The sequence below is a fragment of the Alligator sinensis genome, unplaced genomic scaffold (genome assembly GCF_000455745.1).
Source record: "Alligator sinensis unplaced genomic scaffold, ASM45574v1 scaffold1216_1, whole genome shotgun sequence".
NCBI lineage: Eukaryota > Metazoa > Chordata > Crocodylia > Alligatoridae > Alligator > Alligator sinensis.
In genome coordinates, this window is record NW_005842018.1 from 2,668,632 (window position 1) to 2,684,934 (window position 16,303).

At 42.4% G+C, this 16,303-nt stretch overlaps 1 protein-coding gene across 1 annotated transcript in view; it reads right to left on the reverse strand.

The window, feature by feature from the left end:
- CDC123 (cell division cycle 123) overlaps positions 1 to 16,303 on the reverse strand; it is a 54,985-nt gene that overhangs the window by 13,777 nt on the left and 24,905 nt on the right. The window contains exons 7-10 of the mRNA XM_006022139.3: positions 15,538 to 15,586; positions 13,155 to 13,230; positions 9,356 to 9,478; positions 2,596 to 2,624 (exon numbers count right to left, since the gene is read on the reverse strand). Of these exons, the coding sequence (XP_006022201.1) occupies positions 2,596 to 2,624; positions 9,356 to 9,478; positions 13,155 to 13,230; positions 15,538 to 15,586 (277 nt within the window). The remainder of the gene's footprint in view (positions 1 to 2,595; positions 2,625 to 9,355; positions 9,479 to 13,154; positions 13,231 to 15,537; positions 15,587 to 16,303) is intronic.

A 16,303-nucleotide genomic window follows, 5' to 3' on the forward strand; every position in this document is an offset into this window, starting at 1 on the left:
GGAAAGCAAACTGAAGCAAATGCAGCACATGGCCCTAAAATATAGTTCAAGACCACTTTCATCCTCTAGCTTCACAGCAGGGCTAAAGCTCTTTATTGCAGGCTTCCAATATCGGCAATCTCTTATCACACGCGAGACAGATAAGTGCATAAGCAATCTAGGCAAAGTTTTGCATGTGATGAAGAAACACACTGAGGACACGGTGCAATTCTGCTTAACACCCACAGACATATAGCAACTTTAGTTTTAATAAAAAGCATTACCACATCAAGGAAGTGCCTAAAACAAAGGGCAGTCAAAGGAAGTTACAAGATAGATAAGTGCCAAGCCAGTACAGATAAAATGAAAATGCTGAACTGCCCACAATGACAGCACCTGTGAGTCAACAGAGCACTAATATTACTGTAACTTAAGATTTGCAAACGAACAGCAGCCTGAAATACCCCCATTATACTTGCCCTCTTACAGAAGCTTATCTAAGAAGCTTAACCTTTGCAAATTGTTGAAGACCTGGGATGTATGCAAGACACACGTACAGGGATCAGTTCATACAACATTGCACTACAGCTGTCTTTAGGCAGCTCTTTAAATAACTCAGTCCCAGCTACTTAACAGCTGAAGAAATGCATCCAAATGAAACTGGGCTAACTCAACCTTTGTAGTGTTGCCTGCCTGGCTCTGGAGACCACCTGGCTTTTAAGATTGTGTTAAACATGTTTTGCATGCTGGCATGCAAAGCCACCCCATCAGTAACAAGAGCGACCCCCACAAAACTGAGAGAGAGAGAGAGAGAGAGAGAACGAATGTTAACTTAAATTGGAAAGACTCAGTACAAGACGAAAAATAGAAATGAGCTTTTAAGAGCTGGATTCTGCGATGTGAAAGCCTGTACCGAACGCAGATGTGAGAAGTTGCTTTATGTTCTACATCAACCAGCTGAAACACACTGCTCCCACTTCCCTCTGAAAAAGCAGGACTTGGAGCAAAGTCCCCAGTATGTTTCAGTTGCTCCCTGCATGGCTCTTTTGCTCTACCAAATTTTGCAGCCCTGGCAAAAAAAATCCATCCATCCAAGACAGATTTGCAGTTGAAAAAACTTTAAGTAGGAAGGAGCTAGATGTTGCTCCCACACTACAGGTGAGGTTGCTGTAAAAACATGCTGCTCAGAACAGGCCCTGGAAAGGGACTCAACCTTTATCAGCATCTGTAATCCAGATGCTAAAGGGATGCTGAATAATACACTTGCAAACTCGGCACCCACGTGCAGAGGCAAAAGGCAAAGCCTTAAATGCATCCATGGTATGGTGCAAGGTCGTGCCATGCTGAGTTGCACTCTGCCTCCAGTGTGCGCTACCTCTGAACAGCAGCAATGCAGCACGCACACAATTCAGAAACTGAATTGAAATTTTGGAGGCTAATAAGGCTACTAACTCCAGCTCAGGAGCTCAGCCTGTAAGCAGCAGGTGTGGTGCTTGTCAGCACAGTGCTGCTTTAAGCCATACAGACAAACCCCAGAGGACTAACTGGCAGTTTACCAGGAGCCCAAGAGCTGCACCAGTAATTAACAGATACATGCACCCAGCATATTGTCTTGACAGCTAAGGAGAAACTGCTTGTCTCCTCTGCATTCAGCTCAGAGAACCGCTCCTACCTGGCTGCTGGGGATGAGGAATCCCAGTGTGAGCTCAGGGAAAACAGCTCAGTTCCAGCTCCCAGCCCTGCTCCAGCTTGAAACAGCTGAGAGCAGTTCCACCTCTGTAGCCCTGAGCTTAGAGTATTTAAAGCCTGGCTGCACACCTGAAACATGCTCAGTTACCCACCAGGATGGGTCCATATTTTACCCTGGTCAGTACAGGGAGCTGTGAGCAACATGAGCACATTCATTGAAGACAGAATTTTTAGGCACTTAAAATCCTGAAGATTGTGCATGCTACCCTTTTCCCAAAGCTTTTAACTTGGCCAAATTTGGGAAATTCAGGGCCACAGCAAAAGGCCTGTCCTAGACAGAAAGGCCACATTTTTAAGCCCCGTTCCAAAGCACAGGGGTAGCCGCAGCAGTTCAAGGAAAAGGCTGTCAAAACTTTTTTAACATGGGCAAGGCCGTGCATTTTTCACAGCCTTTTTGTTCACAAAAATTCACCCTAAACAGTTAGCTCTAAATATCTAAAATGAGGGTCTTAAAATGGGAATTACCAAGCAATCTTAACAATTAACCAAGCAGTTTCTTCTGATAGCATAAACCACTTTAAAAAGTCTTATCAAAGATTCTGTTAAAGACTGAGTATTTGTCAGGCAACTGCAGCTGAAACCACAGTTTCATGCTTTAAGATAAACTGCCCCTTCTCTGGAGGAAACAGTTTGCAAAACATCCACATTCTTGGCATGCGCATGTACGCAAACACACCAACCACCTTCCTGTCCTGTCCTGTCCTGGATAATGTCTAGCATATGGCAGCCACTTGCTGACAGATACCTGTAATTCACTCAACACCGCATTCATTTCACTTCAGTGTCATTTTAGGCAGCTTCAGCACTTCCACAGAGCAATTAATAAAGACTACTCCAACAATATGACATGAGCCATCGTTCACTTACCTTGCTGTCTCTGTACACATCAAACACAACTGGAAAGGAGGAGGGATATGTGTCAGTTTTAAAATACAGGTGATCATATACAAGACAGCTATGCTTAAACAGATACACAAGCCTAGGGCACAATCCCAGATGTAATACATCTGCAAAACTGAAAGCTAGAACTGGGCTTACTCGTGGAAGGGGAGTGTAACAGCAAAGGTACAGACATGTGCAAGAACTGCACTGATAGCAAAAGATACCTATATGGTATTGCTTTGCAACTGCTGTATCAACATGATTCTGTACTGATTCACATATAGCAAAACTGCTGCAAACAACCCTGTTTTATCCAGGGTCAAACTTTAGGGCCATTTAGCTAACTCTTCTTGCTACATGATCACACAGCTATACCAGCTAGATCGTAATGTATATCGCGTACTTCTAAGCAGCAAATCCTCTTCCTCTTTCAAAGCAGCAAAAGTATATTTGTCCATAGCTTGAGAGATTTTCCATTACCCTTACAAAGGGAGGCTTCCCTTTAATTTTTAAGACATACAAAAAACTAGAATGCTTGGTTCCAAAATGATACCTTTTATTAGACCAACTGGAAAATGACAAGAAAATTGTCCTTTTCTGCAAGCTTTCGGGATCAAAGTCCCTTCATCAGGCTCTGGGAAAAGTACAGATGGTACAAGATGGTAAAAAGGCACCATAGGTAGGAAACAAACTTCATTTTTGCACAGAGGGAGCTGAAGATGGAAGTCTGTCCCTCTGGGTCCATGAGAGTGTCTTTGTGAGCTGTGTTGAGTAGCTCTTTGATGTGCTGATCAGGTAGAATTCCTTCCCTGGAGGTGTCAGACAGCAGGCAGGGAGGCAAAAAAAACTTCCTTGTTGTTCTGCAATGAAGTTTAAAATCCAAAATCGGCTGAAATTTGGCATCTTCCGTGTTTCAGGGGTACCTTTTATTTTACCTTTATGTCTCAGACCAACACGGCTACCAAGTACACCCCCAAAACACGGAAGATGCCAAATTTCAGCCAATTTTGGATTTTAAACTTCATTGCAGAACAACAAGGAAGTTTTTTGCCCCCCTGCCTGCTGTCTGACACCTCCAGGGAAGGAATTCTACCTGATCAGCACATCAAAGAGCTACTCAACACAGCTCACAAAGACACTCTCATGGACCCAGAGGGACAGACTTCCATCTTCAGCTCCCTCTATGCAAAAATAAAGTTTATTTCCTACCTATGGGAACTTTTTATCATCTTGTACCATCTACACTTTTCCTAGAGCCTGATGAAGGGACTCTGATCCCGAAAGCTTACAGGAAAAGCACAATTTTCCTGCCATTTTTCCAGTTGGTCTAATAAAAGGAATCGTTTTGGAACCAAGCGTTCTAGTTTTTTGTATGTCTTTTTGTCTCAGACCGACATGGCTAGCAAGTACCCCCCTTTAATTTTTAATGCATTTTTGTTCCAATCCAAAAATATTTCATCAGCTCTTCTAAGCAGAGAAAAGCTTTCATCTTCTATGTCATCACTGTTTGATTGGCAGTAATGTCAAGGGGCTATGTTGTACACAGATTTAATAAAAGACAGTCCCTTCCTCCAAAGAGATTACAATTTCAGCACACAATGAAATAGAACAAGAGGTAAAAACGAGCAGCGTGGACAGGGGCACGTGGAGTGGCAGAGGACCAATACCGGAACTACTGTGTTTAGTGCAATGTGCACATCCACTGACTAGCAAGGTCTGTTCCATGTTCAGAGATGTCAACAAGGTTGGTTATCTTATGACATTTCCTTGTTCTGCCTTTCGGCGCATCTTTTTTTCCATAGTTTTAACAATGCCCAATACCAAACACCCCTCCCCACAACTTCATGGTGCACTGTCTTCTTATGCAGGATCATACACAAACGAAGGCCTTCTCTACAGGCTAATGTACCAATTTGATTGCTTTCCACTCACACCACCCTTTGATTTAGGGAAACCCAAGCAGGCCCCGACACAGGTCACTTTTATTTCAATATAGGAATGCTCAGTTTCAATTCAATGTAAGCCTTTTCTCAATGGACTGTAGCTAAACTAAGTGTTCATACAACCTTTAGCACCAGTTTTGCTAAATCAATTTAAACATCACCCCTGAAGTTAAACATATGCAACCTGCTCAGGTAAATGAGCCTCTAGACCAGTGATCCACCTGTACAGGAAAGCGCAGTAATATTAGGCTTCTTCTACCAACACATGTGCTTATTTGAGCTTACTGATTAATAGGAACATGAAGTATGAATGCTTACATTTAATCAGCATAAAAACATACTGCAAAATGTCTCATCTGTCAGGCCCAAGTCAGTAGTAAATGTAAGTCACTGAAATCTAATAGCTGCCTGGTAGTGCTAGCCCAATTTTTGGTGGATGAGAATTCATACTATAATTAGTACTAATTGCCATATTGGCTGGCTGGTGATCTTAGCACAACACAAAAAATGAACACGCAGGAAGACTTCATTATCCCTCTCCTTCAGCTTCACCCCTATCCTGATGGGATTTCAGCTGGAAAAAAAAACAGGTTTTCTATTGTGTATGCTGATCCATATGTTCTGTTGTTAAACGGGAGGCTGGCTACACTGCTATCAAAATGGTATCTTTCATAAGGATGATGACAAACAACGATATAAAGGTCTACTATATTCCTCCTCACACTTGGTATTTAGAAGCTTGAGACGTTTTTCTTAAAACATGTTAGTTTGCAGCACTCCAGCTGCACTTACTCAACACTCCCATCTGGAGATGCTACCAATCCAAGTGGAAAAGGCTGAGTGGCAATCAGCTCACAGTGTAGCAATAAAGCACTGACAGCTTGCCAGGGAAACAAGACCACTGCCACTTAAAGAATGGAACAGAATGAAAAGAGTTTGATTATTTAAGCAACAACTACCAACTTCCTGCAAACCACTGGATATTTGGTTAAGGGATAAGCGAGGGGAAAAAAAAAAAATCAGAACCAATAGACATAAACAAACCCCCCCCCCCCAAAAACTTATTGCTGTGTAGTGCTTCCCTGCAGTTAGTTGCCCTGGAGAAAAAAAGCTCAGTGCTTATTAGCACCCAAGACTAAAGATGCGCAAGTCTTCATCACAGAAGGTAACCTGCAGCTAGGCAGTGCACCGATACATTGGTCCATATCGTATCAGCACCAATAAAAGGAATATTGAGATTATCAGCAATTGGCTTTTTTTTTTTTTTTTGGCTGATGCGGCCAATGATGTTGCCGATAAATGCTGTGTGTGCATGCACAACTGCAGCATGCATGTGGCCAGCCGGGGAGCTTGGAGAGCAGCATCCAGCTGGTAAGTCTGTTGGGAGGGAAAAGTGGGGAAAAGGGGGTGTGTGAGTGCGTGTGCAAGGCAGACTGAGGCCCCTGTGGTGAGGGAGGGAGTGGGGCTGGGACAGGTGCTGCCTAACCGAGGTGGCGGAGGGAAAGATGAAGAGTGGGATGCAACATGGATCTGCGAGCAGCTTGTCTGGGGAGCGAGGCACAGGGAGTGGGGTGGGCTCCCACCGCTGTGTGCCCCCCCCCACCCCCAACAGGAGGTATGGGGAGCATGTGCCCCCAGATCCCTGCGTAGAGTGAGGGTGGACTGCCACTGCAGGCTGGGGCCGGGGGCAGTGCTGGGCTCTTCCCAGCAGAGGGGCTGGGCCAGGCTGCACTAGGGGAGGGCAGTGGCAGTGCTGAGAGGGGGGCTACAGCAAATTCTGGAGTGGCTATAGCCCACTCCGTGGCCCCCACCCAGTGCCACCATCCGCCTGATCACAGCCCCAGCCCATCCTTACCCACTGGGAAAAGCTCAGTGCTGCCCCCAGTGGGTTGCCCGCCCTTGCCCCACACACAAATCCGGCACATGTCCCCCCCTGCCTCCCCCAGAAGTGCGCACAGCAGCGGGAGCTGCCCTCCCTTCCCTGTGCCCTCTGAACAATGACTCTATCCTGTGCTCCGTGCCAACTGTGCAGCACCCACCCCACTCCCTCCCTGTAGGGGGGTCTCGATCTGCACACTGCCCCCCCACATCCCTTCCCTCTCCGTCCCGCTCCTTTCCCCCCCAACAGACTTACCAGCCAGACACTGCTCTCCAAGCTGCAGGACTGTATTTTGACAGTTAATCAGCCAATATGGCTTGTTAATAATTGGCCATTGGCATCGACCCAGAAAATCTTTATTGGTGCACCCCTACTTACAGCTTTCTTTTCCCAACAGGCAACTCAGAAAGCAGAGCTCTGTCTACTCTGTATGAGGGAAAAGACCTGTGAAAACTTCACAGCGACAGCCAGGGAAACTCTCAGTTTCTCAGACATCACCCAAGGAGCCTGACTGTAGGCACCAATTCTAAAAATATCAGTCTGAATTCTTAACAAGCAACTGATTACATACCAGCTACAATTATGTTAGTAGTTAAGTACAGGGCTTTTATTTTAAAAAACAATAAAAAAAATAAGAGCTCTGTACTCAAAATAAAGCCCAATCCTCAAACTAATGCATTGTTCTCAGGTCAAAAGCATTCCAGAGTTAAACTCTTTTATGAAGTATGTTGCAGACCCAGATTGTTAATGCTTAAGTAAAAGCAGGGGTGGGCATGTACTGTGCGTTAGAAAGTCAGAGAGGAAAGATCTATTTGATCATGAAACTGATACAGCAAACCACTTAAGCACACACATAACTTTATGAATGTTACAATAAATCCCACTGAAATGAACATTAAAACCATGAATAACCCTACTAACTTCAGCTCACAAGATTAAATGTTCAATTGGATGGGAGCTTCAATCTACATCTTGAGCTGTGTAAAATATCTGGAATTGGGAATTTTACCAAATCTTGATCACTTGCTGCTCAGAGACACTATCCCAGGACCCTGATAGATGGGTCGTTTAAAGCCATGATGGGATATGATCACCGATCCCAAAAATCATGCACCCTGCCATGCCACATGCAATTTTGAGACTGGGGATCAGATCCCAATCATGCCCTACTTGCCATGATCCTGGGCTCCCCTGCACTGACAAGTTGAAAGGCAGGTGCCTGACAATCAGCTGAATGTCAGCCCAGTTGGGGACCAAAGCAAGGTCTGGAACCAGCCCCAAACTGTCAGACCGACAAGCAGTTGTTGGCTGGGCCCAGTGACTGCACCAGGGTATGGAACTGGCCTTGGTGCAGTTGTGGACCCAGCCAGCTACAGTTGCTCAGCGCAGGGTTTAAAGTCCCCAGTGGAGGAAGCCAAGACTCCCACTGCTGGGACCTCTGTTCCCTACTCTGGGCAGTCTGGTCAGAGCTGCCTGACACAGGGTTTAAAGTCCTGGCATTGGGGGAAAAGAGGCTTCCTCCCACTGGGACTTTAAGCCCCATACAGAGCAGCTCTGGCCAGGCAGCCTAGGGATGCTTTGTGTAGCGCATAAAGCCCTGGCACAGCAAGCTAAAGGCTTCCCCCACTGGGAGCCTCAGTTCCCTGCACTGGGCAGTCCAGCCAGGCAGGGGAAGCTCTTCCCCAACACAGCCTCCCACAGGGCTGAAAATCAGCCAATTCTTGGCCCAAGCCATGTGTTCAATTTAAGGCACCACATAAATGAGCTATAAAAATGTTCTACGTGTATTTATGGCTCATTCCTCATTTTATAGCACCTTAAATGGGGTACACATGCAGCACCCTTCCTGTTTATGTTGTTATTAACATGTTAATCATGGCCTAATATAATGGTTGGGGGCGGGGTGCCCCCACAGTCTACTAAGTAACTGTAGCAAGAGACTGTTTCCAGCGTGGAACTTGTACTAGGTTTTCTGCTTTGTTTAAAACAACCACCATGCACATGATGCCCCTCAAATTTACTTCTACTACTTCAGTAGTCGATTCTCTAAAAAAATAAAGTACATGCCCATTATGAACAGAAGTCTGAGCAGCTAAGATGTTGGGTATCAGCATTTTTAATAGATTTATATAATATCTTGAAAATGGTCTTCTAGTGTCGGTCTGCAGAAAAATACAATAATGTTCCTTTTTTTATTCCTGGGTATTCTTTCACATATATTTCCCACCAAAGTCCACTCACTAATGTTTCCTTACATTTAAAAATAAAATGAAGTATCTAAAACTACTAATGAAAATAAAGCAAAAAAGCATTTAAACTCTTTTTGAAGGGATCATTCAAATCAACACTTTTCCCTGAAAGAATCCAGACTACTCTCTTAGTTTTTATCATTACCAACTTTCTACCACAGAACATATTGCACTGTTCTGTAAGTTTACACCATAGACTGCTGGCATTTTTAATGAAACAAAACTTTTAAATCAGTAAAACAGATACCAAAGAACCAGTGAGTAGCACAGGCATACAGCCAGAGGGAACAAGAACATTACCTGACTGTAAAGTTAATACACTGGCAATGTCAATTGCTACCTAGAAATACCGGTCTTTCATTGCTCCACGTAACATAACGGGATTTCAGAATTTACTGTAGGAAACAATACTGGTCCGGCAAAGGACAAGACACGATAATTTAACAGGTCTCATTACTATGCATCTGGTCCTGAAAGTCTTTTTGGAGCTTAAAATCTGCCTCTGGAGATAACAAGAGTTGCATTTAAAAAACCCACACTTGAAGGATCAGTTTTTCAGACTCTAGTTTAAAATTAAATCTCTGAGTATCTAGCAATCCATTTAGTCCTTCTATTAAATATTATCCTTACCCACCATCCTCTTTTTCCAATTCAAAACTTAAAGAGGTACTCACAGTCTTCATCCAAGAATTTATACTGTATGTGTTTCTGAAAGAACTCCTGTATTGATCTGCTGATCTCTTCATGTTGTTTAGAGATATGTTCATAGTACTGAGTGTAGTCTCTCTGGGAGATACCTGTCAGAAATTTAAATTAAATGAATTACCCATACACATTTTACATCCATATTTTAGAGTTGTGCAGATCTGCAAAAAAATTGGATGACTAGAACCCAGTTATCAGAAAGATGCACAATGTAGTCTATATTACATTAAAGATCATAATGTTTGAATTGTAGCAATAGCAACTGTAGGCAATTGTCTTTATTCTCTGGTATTTCAGGCACCCTCAGTATATTAACATTTTCTTTCCATTAATTCTGTCCTCCATCTGGTGAATGGTATTTATTGCCCACACATGTGTGGGCATACTTTCAGACATTTGCCACTTCCACAGTGGATCTTAGGTAAAGTTTCTTCAATTTCCTAGGTGTTTAGTAACCATTAAGACCACAAGCGGCAGACTTTCAAGTCCCAAAAGGCTGAACAGAACACTCTTTTGAACCCAACACCACAATCCTGAACCAGTGCTAAGGAGTCACTGATGGATGTTCCCAAGAGAAAAACCAAACACAGCTCTTTACTTCTATCAGTACACCTAGCTTCTGGAGCAGTCCTCAGCACTGCTGCTCATGATGAAATGTGGTTCTCCAAGTTCGCATGTCTGAAAGGTCTGAAAAGGGTGGGGCAACCGAGTCCCATGTAAAACAAATATATCTTTATAAAGTGCCTGTTCTATAGGCAGAGCATATTGTACAGAGGAGAAAATACTTTGCAATTTTCCTTTCTTAACAAACAATGAAAGGCATGTTTATCAAGTTTTCAAAATCAGAAAGGAAGTGTCTTGAGCTAAACTAGCAAGATATTCAGGAAAACTACCACTAAACCAAGAAGACTGAAATCTTTGGTATTATGTAACCCTTACACTGCATTACTGATTTAAGCCCTGGGACACCCATTCAGCTGAGGTCAATACCTTTAGCGAGTGGTCAGTTTTACAGGGTTACCAGGAATGGTAAGGAGGAGATGCCAGCTGTCTGGCCACACTATACAATTAGTGCACTCTGGATATGGAAGGGAGCTGGGGTTCTTTGAAAAAGCTACTTTCTACCCATTTACTCTGCCAAAAAACCTCTCCCCCATGCTCCTGACTTGATGTAGTGCTGGGCACCCTGCAGAGGAGAGGGAGGTGAGATGCATCGGAAATGATGAATGGGAGCAACTAGGATCTGTGGAGTGCAAACGACAGAATTTAGGCCAGCATGTGCACAGAGAAGGCAGAGCCCAGGAGTGTAGGTAAGTTCTGACTTGGTTAAGAGGAGCAGGGCTTTGATAAAAGGTGTCTGAGGAAGCACTTTCTTTCAACAGTACTCTTCAGTGTTAAATTCTGCAGTATTTTAAACATAGATCTGACAATCTCTCTCATAAAAAGCAACTTGTTCCCCTAAAATGCAACTCAAGGCTTTCTCCAATTCACTCCAGCCTGGTCTTTTGTTCCCCATGCCTCACAAATCACTCTGGCCTGAATCAGAGGATTACAAATGCATGTATTTTGTCTGTCTGAAAGACATAAATTTATGTTGATGGCAACAGAATGATTCAAATCAGATAAACTTAACATGCATCTTAAGTGACAGAAGCTTTGACACTGAATACATAAATGTGAGCAACTGTAAAATCCTGCTGCACATATGATAAATCAACACATTCTCTATCACTAGAATGTGAGTAACTTGTGCTACTAATGACAAGAAAAATCCCATAAGGAAGACCTATGGGTTGTATCTGTGTTATTACACGCATGATGTCAGAACTCATTTCTTACTGTAAGTCCATATGGTCCAATTTTGAGGCATACTCTTAAATGGTACATGCAAAAATGGATAACTCCATTTCTAAGTATTAACAGCTATTGCAAAGCCTACTGCAGGTCCAAACCATGTCAATAGAGGATGGCAGCTCTGGGGATGTAGCTGTCCAACTGGAAAAGTGCACTCTTGCAACACATGTTATGCGTGTCACTTCCAGGCATGGCTGTCAGGCCTCCCCATCCGAGGAAAGTGGGAATCACAGGGAAGTAAGCCTGGAAGGAAACTCTGGCCATCTGGTCCAGCCCCTTGTTCAAGGCAGGCTCGCCCCTGACTAAACCATTCCAGCCAAGTGTCTGTCTAACCCACCCTTGAACAATTTTCAAATATGGAGATTTCACAACTTCTCAAGGTAGCCTGTTCCAGTGCTCGCCTATCCTTATAGTAAGAAAGGTCCTCCTAATCTTCAACTTAAATTTCCTCTGCTGCAGCATGAGGCCATTGCTCCTAGTCCTTATCACCTACAGCCACAGAGAAAAGCCCATTCCCATCTGCTCTATAATCACCCTTCAGGTACCTGAAGACTTATCAAATCCCCCCAGTCTTCTCTTCTCCAGACTACATAACCCTAAGTCTTTCAGTCTTTCCCCATACAAGTTTCACATACCAGGACCCTAAACAAATTTTGTGAGGTCAAGTGAGGCCTCACCAGTGCTGAACAGAATTGCTTCCCTTGATTTGCAAGTGACTGTCTTGATACAATCCAGTAGCTTTTTTTGCAACAAGAACACACTGGTGGATATTTAGCTAACAGTCCACTGCAATTGTCAGGTCCTTCTCTGCAGTACTGCAGCCTAACCAGTCATTCCCCAGTTTGTATCTGAGTATGCAATTATTCCATCCCAAATGCAAACTGAACTTGTCCTTGCTCAATCTGACTTGATTAACTGGAAAAGTGGTCTGCAGTCAATGCAGGTCATTTTGGATCCTAGCCCTGCCCTCCAGAAGGTCTACAACACCACCCAACTTAGTGGCACCAGCAAATTTGCCAAGTGATAACTCAATCCCATCAACCAAATCATTAATAAAAATGTTGAACAATACTGGACTTAGGACAAACCCCTGAGGAACCCACCTTGATACCTCCTCCTAATTAGACATTGAGCCATTGATGACGACTGCTTGTTGACTATGATGATGCAAATTTTGAATTATTTTCAGAAAAATCAACTGAAAAAAAAAATCAGCCAAAAATGTGTATTTTTATGTAATAAAGGACTTTGCCACTGATGTACACTGTGGTCACTTGGAACTTGTTCCTATGGGTTTTTCACTTGTTGCCTCTCCCATCATTGCCCCCTTCCTACTCTGCTCTCTCCCTCCCTTTCTACCTTTTTATTCACATCACTCTCTCCATTTTATAAACGGGTTTGTGCATGTCCTTTCACAGCATCTGGTTAAGTGAGCTCTAGCTAATTTAGTTAGTCTATACGGGGCAAAGTTGACCTGCCTTCCACTTTGAACTTCCCAGCCCAAAAATGGACAAACTTGGCTCTCTGTGCACTGACCAGACAGATCCCCATCTACTGTTTGTGACACAGTGGTGTGTAAGGGAAGAAACATTTCCACGCTTTACAACAGGGGTGGCCAACCTCTGGCATGGGTGCCGTAAGTGGCATGGGCAGCCTCTGTGTGGCAGGTCCAGACAATGGAGGGGATAGACAGTGCAGCGACAGACAGGGCACAGGGCAAAAAGCATAACATCAGAGCAGACAGGGAGTACCAGACAGGAAGCAGAAAGCAGAGCAAGCAGGGGAAAGGGATCCAACGTGGCACTCGGGAAAGTGCACGGCTAATTTGTGGCATGCCTGCCAAAAATGTTGCCCCTGGCTGCTTTACAGTAATTAAAAGGGAATAAGAATAAACCTTAAATGAAAAAAGCATACCTATAAGCTTGTTTTCCTTGACAAAGCATCTGAATTCTGCACCAGGAATTAATTCACACCATTTTCGAAGGACAAGCTATAGAAAGAAGAAAATAAAAAGACACATCCAAGTATGGCTTAAAGAGGAGCTAATTGGCAATTTTTGTCAAAAGAAACATTGTGGTACTATGACAGTATTTGCTGTAACTGAGAAAAATAATCTTGTGGGAAATTCTTGATACAGGAAACCAAAAAATCCATAGTTATAGTCTATGTAATTACCTTGGCGGAAATATTTCAAAGAAGTTTGGCTTATCTTGTTACCTATTTATGTGTTAAGCTATCACATAAAAGCAAAATTGCATTTGATAAGTAGACTATAATTCTTCCCATTTGCTCTCTCTGCATCACACTAAAATGGCTTAGAATTCACATATGAAAAGCAATAAAAATAATTTTAAAAGGAGCTTCATTTCAGTCACACACCTGGAACATTATTAGAGTAATATATATTACTGCAGCATAGACTCTGTTGTGATTGAAGAGTTTAAAATACTGCAGTAAACATGCTGTAAAGACTCTCCCATTGATTCAAACACAAGACACTGATATCAACTGCATAAGACCCAACCAGTCACCACTGTTTAAGGCAGTGATTCTCAACCAGTATGCCACAGCACCCGGAGGTACCTTGGGATTTTTTTTACCAAGGGAGTTTTTCAACTGCAGTTTTAGCCATGTTAGGTGTACACACATGATTCTCAACAGAAACCCAAAGTTTTCAGATAGAAAGCCATAGTATTAAGAACTATTCTGCCCTATTGAAGTCTTCATGAGTTCTTTGTAACAGAGGAATTGTTCTATTATTTTTCTGTAGTCAAAAAATAAGTCATTTTTGAGGGGTGTCCTGAATCTAAACAGAGGTAACCTCGAGTCTAAAAAGGTTGAGAACTATTGGCTTAAGGCAACATTAATTCCCCGGGTGCATGAATACTTGAATGAAAAGTCTTTCCTCTCCTTCCCTCATTCTAACATCCCCATCTATTTTTTTTCCAGGCAAGATTCAGTTACATGAAACACCAATTTTTCTTGGATTGGGAAGAATACATTTTCTCCATTGACCTGTATTGGAGTAGCTAGGAATAAAGCATTCTGTAACGTATCACAGCCGGGTCAGATTTCCTTTACAGCCTTCTAACATGGACAGGGTTTCTGATCCAGAAATTCAAAACTACGCTTTAGTTGGGGAAAAAAGAAGGAAACTGAGCTTTTTCCACTGTAACTGTATATTCAAACAGTATTAGCACAGAACAACAAAATCATCAAGGGATTCGGCAGGAAGATCACCCTCACCCAAAACTGTTTACTAAATACTTAAGGGGTTGAGTTAAATTTAAACAAGCTAATCCTTCCCTCCGTTACATGCCAAAGCAACCTCCTGTGATATCTTCTGAATGTAAAAACCATCACAAATGCCTCAGTATAGGGGTCTGTAATTGAAATCAACATTATAGTCAAGTGAGAAGATTGTCCTGAGGCTAAAACACCTTGGGAGTCAGAAGATCTGGATTCTATCCTTGGTTACTCCATGAACTCTGTGTCTGGAGGACAAGTGCTCACTAAACTCTGGGTTCCTCAATTTCTAGGTTGCTCAAGCTCTTGGAACCCAGTTGTTGTAGTCAGGTCGTACATGTCTCTCATCGGGCAACCAAAAGTGAGACTCCTACTTTTAACGGAAACTTGAAAATTTGGGCCTCCCAGTGGCCTAGTTCCTAACATTTCTAAAGCACTCTGGGATAGCTTAAGGTTTATTTCATTCACATTTGTAAAGTATTTTGAGACTACAGGTGCTGTATTTAAATGCAAATTAATGTGAGTAGCATGACAAAGTAATAGTGTAACACAGTAATTAACAAAGATATATGAACATACAAAGGGGGTACTAATGCACACTATGTCCGAAGTGATTAGCCACGTTAGTTTAAGTCAGGCAGAGGGTAGGGAAGGGTGGCACATTAGAAACTCACCGGTTCAAAGGCTCTGAAGTCAGTTGCTGCCTATAAAAACTCATGCCACTCTGAACCAGTTAGTCTCTAATGGTCTTGAATATATTAGTATATATATTAATATATATTAGGCTCTAATATATAACTTCCAACCATTAAAATGTTATTCCTTTCCCATCGCCACCCCACACGTTGTGGGAAAACTGTGGAGAAGTTTGCAGGCAATATTGTCTGCCCTGCATCTGGAACATTAAAACCAACACAGCACTGCACGCTCACCATTCATTCACTCTCTAGAGCTGTTAGTCTGGCATTTTTATGAGTAAATGTTTTACTGGTATCCTCCCAAGCAGAAGGGACAATCTTTCCAAGGATAATGTAGTCAAGAGGAGTCTTACCTCATAGTCCAAGGAAGGATCAGGGGAATCATCAGTACAGTGAATAAATCTGGAAAAATAGATCACAACCATCAAGATCTATTTTACATAACAATAAAATCTTTGACTGAAATAACAAACCGGAACCACAAATTATGAAGGCACCATTAAGCTTATTTAAGAGAGAGATTTTAAAGTAAAAACCAAATATGTAATAGAAGTGACAACACTAAGCACCTCTTTTATGATACTGTTCAGTAATTTCTTAGATGACCAAAAATAAATCACTCGTCACCAAAAATAATCACTCATCCTTGTGGTGTAAAAAATGAAAAGCTTTACTTGGGCATATAATTCAGAAGGAGGTTAACATAAGGACAGGAGAGAGAAAAAGAATTGTATTCCCAAAAGAGAAAGCATCAAACTTGAATATAAAAATTAATCACTGTAAGAACAACTTATATCTACCAAAAAGTTTTCTACAATAAAGCAAAAATTCTCAACAAAACTGTTGCTTGTTAACCAGTAAAACTCTCTCCAATGTCAAGCCACAGGATGAAGAGCTCTGAAGATAAACTAATTACTTGGATTTTCATTGTCTAGGTTGAGAAAAATGCAAGAAAGTTCAATAGCATGGACAAATTGTAGTATTCTTACTAACCTAAGGGGTCATATTAAAACGGAGAAATTTATTTGTTTACAAGTTAATGATTGCCAGGATCATGGTACCCCTTTAAAGATATTGCTTCAATACCGAGATTTTTCCATTTGTGATAACTAGATTTTT